This window comes from Macrobrachium nipponense, chromosome 44 (genome assembly GCF_015104395.2).
Source record: "Macrobrachium nipponense isolate FS-2020 chromosome 44, ASM1510439v2, whole genome shotgun sequence".
In the NCBI taxonomy this organism is placed as follows: Eukaryota; Metazoa; Arthropoda; class Malacostraca; order Decapoda; family Palaemonidae; genus Macrobrachium; species Macrobrachium nipponense.
Genome location: NC_087221.1, coordinates 3,840,454 through 3,846,831, shown reverse-complemented (window position 1 = coordinate 3,846,831; position 6,378 = coordinate 3,840,454). Strand labels below are relative to the sequence as shown.

General features: G+C 38.7%; 1 protein-coding gene across 1 annotated transcript in view; it reads left to right on the top strand.

The window, feature by feature from the left end:
• Nucleotides 1-2,050: 2,050 nt before the first annotated feature.
• Nucleotides 2,051-6,378, top strand: part of LOC135203821 (uncharacterized) — a gene marked incomplete at its 5' end in the record, with an annotated part of 30,324 nt that continues 25,996 nt past the window's right edge. The window contains one exon of the mRNA XM_064233792.1: nucleotides 2,051-2,147. Coding sequence (XP_064089862.1) covers nucleotides 2,051-2,147 — 97 coding nt within the window. The remainder of the gene's footprint in view (nucleotides 2,148-6,378) is intronic.

The window sequence follows — 6,378 nt, the reverse complement described above, 5'->3', positions numbered from 1 at the left end:
ACAGGATTACCAAATACCTGGAAGTATATGAAATGGAGGAGATATAAAACAACCAAGAGATGAAGGACACGATCGGAAAGGAAAGAATTATTGCACGAGACTCAAGGCGATACTCAAGGTCCAAAACTCAAAACGCCGGAAAATTTATGAATAAAAAGGCCATAAACAAAACAAATGGGCAAGCTGGCCAGTAATCAGATACAGCGGCAGGAATAGTCGAAATGGTACGAAGGCAGAACTGCCAGGCAAGCATAGATCAGAAAACCAGGGAAACAAATGACAATTACACCAAAAAGCAAGCTACACCCAAGAGCAAATACGGACAGAACCCATGTATACATAAACACGAAAGGAAGGAGGGAGAAAGGACTAACTAAGTATAGAGGAACTGCGTCACATCGAAAAACAAGAGCACTGGGGTCAATATCTGAAGAACAAAACCAGTGAAGACGAAGTGGCTAAAGAGTGCAATGAGAAGAAGGACTAATAAAAGTTAGAAACGAAAGACCCAGAAATAATAACAGAGACAGGAAGAAAGACAGAAAAGAACAGAGGACTGGCAATAACAAACCAATGCCACGGACCAAGTACATGCATGAGACAGACTAAAAGAACTTAGCCAGCGATGACAAATTGGCAAATGGCTACAGAGGGGGGAGAAGCTAAAGAAAGGAAAACTGAAAGGAATGCATAACAGCCGGCACAAGATCAGGCCCCTAAGAAACCAGATATGTTCAAAGTAATGATTAAGACGGAAATAAACATCCTCTCCCATTATGTAGGAAAGTTGCAAATACGAAAAAATGAACAAACCATAAACCAATAGCAAGTGAATGACCGGCACTTGCCACAGAACCAGTACAAAAAAAAAGAAGGCATGATTCAGTGGCAAAAAGGACCCTTGGACCACCTTGGAAGCCTGTAGCGAGAAGAAAACAGCTCAGCCTACCTTTGCGAGTTAAATAATAAGTGGTACGAGCACCAACCTGAAAGGAGTGATTAGAAAACGATCAGGCAAAGATCCTCTGGGACTATGGTAATCAGAACTGATAGGGTGATAACGTGCAAAACAGACCAGACGTGAACGTTTGATTGAACAAAGTCAAGAAGAAAAGTATCACTCAATTGAATGTTCGCAATAAACCATAGGGACACCAGAGTTTGAAGAGAAAGGAAGAAGGGAAAAAAATGGATAAAGTATCAAGATCCTGAAACAAAATAAGAAATACAGTAAGGATTAATGGGATAATGCAAGTGGAAATCGGTACCATAAATCATGAGGAGCAAACCTAGGCACGATCCCAAGATCCCTGAAAAGAAATTCTAGAAAAAACTAAGAGGCTGAAGTAAGCTCTCCGGGCCTCATGCAGAAAGAGGTCTGTGATCCTAGAAACGGCAACACCAATAGTAAGAAGAAAAAGTGAATGGACTCACCTAAAGGTAGGGCAAGGATGCAACCGGAACCCCACACTATTAGATAACCAGCCACAGTCGAATTTTGAGGACTTGTAAGATAGAGGCAAAAAAAAAAAAAACAAAAAAAAAAAAAAAATTTTTAATAATAATAAATAATAATAGAATTAAATAATAATAATAATGGATATGATTTACTTATTAAAGCCAAAACATGAAGGCAATTTATGAAGAAACATGTAATATACAAATGATTATTTTACAAATTAACAAAATCTTCGCTTCCCTCCCTTTTGTCAAAGAAGCCAAGTCAATATACAATTTAAAGAATACTGTTGCGAGCGTTTCATGTTTATGTTGATCGAGGAAGATAGCAAATAATATTTTGACTTAATCTTATTATAGCCTCCAGATCTTTCAGCATTTTTTCCATTTCATTGCAGGATATATACGATGGCGATAAAAAGGACAACAAAAACTCATCTTGAATTACCCAGCTTTTTCATGTTAGCCGCCAACTCAGTTCTGTCTTCTCCGTCTACCTCAACTGCCTGTCCTATTCAAGTTCGCAAGCCCAATTATCAAATTCATCCGCCAGGCGACACCCCAAACAGGGTGTTTAGGCCTCTTTCCCACCCGACCGCTGCGGGTTGAGACTTCCAAGGTGTCTTGTTCCAGCTTGCAACCGAGACTTCTCCTACACTTGTTTCTTATTCTCCTGCACCTTGTATCAGGTAAGAGATCTCAGTCAGTAGGCGGGGGAATGTCAGAGGTACAGTCGGCCAACGAACAATACCAGATTATTAACTTAATTATCAATAAATAATACTTCCTTTAAAAGATGTTATACTTGAAATAAATAAAATTAGAAATGAGTATATTTATTTAACGTATCAAAGATAATTATTTTGCAAAGTAATTTAAATATATATACCCTGGGGTCCATGAATTTTAATTTTGGTCCCAACTAAGGCTTCGTAGCAGCAATGGCATATGGACATGGAAGTTGGTTATGCTGGGGCTCAAGTCATGACCCAACTGACCCATCGTATTGTACTATACTGGGGTATCGTTACTTGTCATCTACAGCCGATAAATAATACATTAAGCCTTTCAATATTCTTTAATAGCAAAGTGCAATCAAACTAATTTTGTCCTTTGATATATATAAAATAATTTGCAATATCACATTTAGTAGATCTAAATTTGGCTTATTACTGAATTTTGAACACCTGATTAGCCTAGGTCTATTCTCTCGAATGTGTAATGTAAATGACTATTTAAATCGACAATATCTATTTTAATCTGGTTTATTTGATTATTCCCGCTGGTCTTTCTTATTGGTCATGTTCTCTTTTTCACTTATCCTTTTCATTATTCTTCTTTATCTTCAGCTTTTCCCATGTCTATATGGGATTACTGTTTGTTATTACTCTTCTCGATCTTCCGGCCGAATCAATGCACCAATTACCGCCTCAACTAACTGTGGTCTCCCATCCATCCTTTATTTTTTTGGTCTACCTCTCCTCCTCCTTCCGGGCACTGCCATGTTCATGGTTCTTTTACATACGCAATCTCCCTCTCCTCTCATAACATGTCCAAACCATTGCAATCGTCTCCATTGCAGCTTCTTTGATATTTCTGTAACTTTAGCCGTCCCTCTTATGAAGGCATTCCTTATCCCGCCTCTCCTTGTCACTCCGCACATCCAACGTAGCCTTCTTATTTCTGCCACTTCCTTCCTTCTCTCCTGCGCTTTCTTCATGGGCCCTATGGTTTCAATAACAACAAAATATCAACGCAGGTCCTGACCAATGACTCTTTGTTACATTTTTCCCCTTCAGCTTCAAACATGGACAGCTTGTGTCACACAACACACCTGATGTTTTCCTCCAATTCCACCGAACTGATTGTATTCTGTGGTTCACTTCCTTTTCATCATTGCTTAACATAATTTACTCAGTCTTAGCTATCTCATGTCAAAAAGCAATCATAAGAAATCAAACGAGTACAATTTCGTCTTTTTTTTAATATTCCTTTTATGTCATCCTGCTTCATCTGCACAAGTTGGAAAGCTGCGAGAGTCAAAGCTGACGACTTCATTAAGACAAAAGGCTCACCGAAAAATTACGCTTTACCAACACTTAACGCGCCCCATCAGTATAATACTAATAAGTAGCTTAAAAAATCAGGAAAATGTGAAAAGATGACTTTCTCGTTTAAGTCTATTCCAAATATTTTTTTACAATAAAAAATCTACTCTGTAATCAGGGTTTGATCTTTGAAAGCTGTGGTGCTTCGAGGAATTCAACTTTGCCGTTCTCTAAACAATTTGATTCATGAATGTATGATTCTCTTCGCTATATTAAGCCTTCTTGATATCTCTCTAACAGGAACTAGCACCAAATGCAATGCACTAATTGTCTCATGCTAAGCAGGGGATGTTTGTCTGACTGATAAATGTCGCATTGACATTCGATTCCTGCGAACATCACGACATCGTAAACGATAGATTGAGGTCATATGGGCTCACACTGTTAAGGTTTTATACTTGTTTTTTTCTTTCTTTTTTGTATCTTAGTAGCATTTTGTGAATTTCCAATGTTTTCTGTAAAATTTAATAAATGGAATCGTTCAACTTCCCTCAGCTTTATATTGAAATTTGCATAGCACATTTAGTAGATCTATATGCAATACCACTAATGATAGGAGTCTCCTATCTTTTTAGTAATGTATGTGAGTGGTTGTGATGTGACGTTTTTTATCACTTCTTTTCGCCCACGTCAGTTTTATTATATGGAAAATAATTTTACACAATTATATAATATGATATTCTAAAGGTATCAGTGACCGTTTTTAACGTCAATACATAAGATTTCTTCCATCTTCGAAAAATAGTATAATAAGGTATGAATCGTGCGTCAGGCAAACGAATGAAAAAAGATGACACTTGGCCAATTCTGATTTGCGCGAGTGTTCATTCACAATCAAAGTTCTGACACAAAGAGTCGTGCTAAGATATATCAAGCATACGAGGCTTACACTTCAAAGTTTCAAGATCGAGGTTTATGACATGATATCGTTCTATATATTATTGAAATAATAGAATATGATTACAATAAGGTAGGAGTTGCTGAGTCTTCACGTGGCGGTAGGGAACTCAAACATCCTAATAATCAATATTCATATGCCCTGGGAAGATTACAATAATTTGAGAAATACAGCGAGACCCTGGGTGAGTTACACAACATTATTCAGAATTCCTCTTTTGTGTGTATATTTGGGGACGTTAATTTCATCCCTGAAAGCCATTTATGAAGAAATTTCTCGCCTCTCATGCTCTCCAAATTAGCTATTCAATGCTCTTCCCTTCCTCTTCATGAATCAGTTGCCACCTGCAACATTTGCTACGATCTTGCAACAGGCCACGATCATATCCCTTTACTGGTGTCATTCAATACCCCATCCCTCCCCTCCGTGAACCCCTTAACTCAGGTGTTTCTAAAGTAGTGAGGCAATAACCTCCGGCTGGTATCAAAACCGGTTCTTGGTGGTTTCAAAAATTGCATCATAAAAAATATTAAATTATTGGGGTTTTCTCGTTTTAATAGTGGTGGGGGCTCAAAATTTATCATCTTTAGGTTTTACCCTGTTTCCCAATATAAAATAAAAAGTCTCTACAATTCAGCTGTTTGTTTATAGCTATCCTGTTTGCTCTTTTGCACTGAAAATTAAAAGCTAAAAGTTGGAGGTAGCTGGCTGACATTGGAGAGGTATCAGGTTGACTTGGAGTTAAACTTTTGGGTATCTGGACTGTAAATCTTAGGAACTACTGCCCTAAGTGATCGTCGATCTGCTGGTAACTGGGACTTTAAAAAAAATCTGAAAACCAGATCCTTTAGGGTAACCACGGAAAACCGGTTGTGGTCAATAGCTCAACCGGTAAGAGCATTACTTTGCACCAACCGAAAATGTAGAAATGATTACCACAGGAGAGATCTGAAAGAAACATAATTTCCACTGTTTGATCCGGCAGGGCTAACTGTAGATTTCGTTAAGGAACTCTCGAAATATACCTGGCTGGAATGACTTGGTTAAAGATCTTTATACATATTCACGAGAAAAGTTTATGCTGTGGAGGCAAAATGGAAGCCAGAAGGAAGGCGTGTGCAGACAATTTTTCGAAAAAACCATTATTCGAAAGGTAATTGTTCGAAAAGTTTTTTTTTTTTTAAACCAAATCTTCGAAAACAACAGTTCGAATGTGTAATTGTTCGAATTTACAATTGATCGAAACACAAAATATTCGAATAAACAGTTTTTCGAAATTAATATTGTTCGAATTCATGAGCAAAGGTAGGTTTACACCTACGCACTTTTTTGTTATGGGCAGTTACGGCGTGGGTCCACACGCCAGAAAGCGCACCAAAAGGTAAGGACGGCGCTGGCGGTGTCTGGCGCGGTCCGCCAAAGTCGTACGGAGCCGCCAGGTTTTTAAACTTTTTCAAAATCTTGTGTGGCGTCTGGCGGCCTGATGAAGTTACACGAAACCATAAGTAGTTGGCGCGGCGCCGCAAAAAGAGAGGTAAGAACCCGCACAGGTCCACACGGTGCCGCACCACACTGCGCCATGCACGGCCCGGTGCGGGTTCATACCTTCCGTGCAGGAGTGTTACAGCGTGATGTTACGGCGGCGTGCGGCGACCGTGTGGTGCTCTTACGGCACCTTCATGCACAATTAATTTGTGGTGTGCACATGTTGCGGGGCGTGCGGCGTGTGTGCGGCGTGTTACGGCGCCTCCCTAAGACAATGACCCCGACAACAGAGTGATACAATAACACAAACAATGTATAAATAAATACAAACTTTTTTCCCTAATAATAAATGTTTTTGTATATTTTATACCATTCATACCATTTATACCATTTTGTAATAAATATGTTGAAATATTGACTTGTATTTAC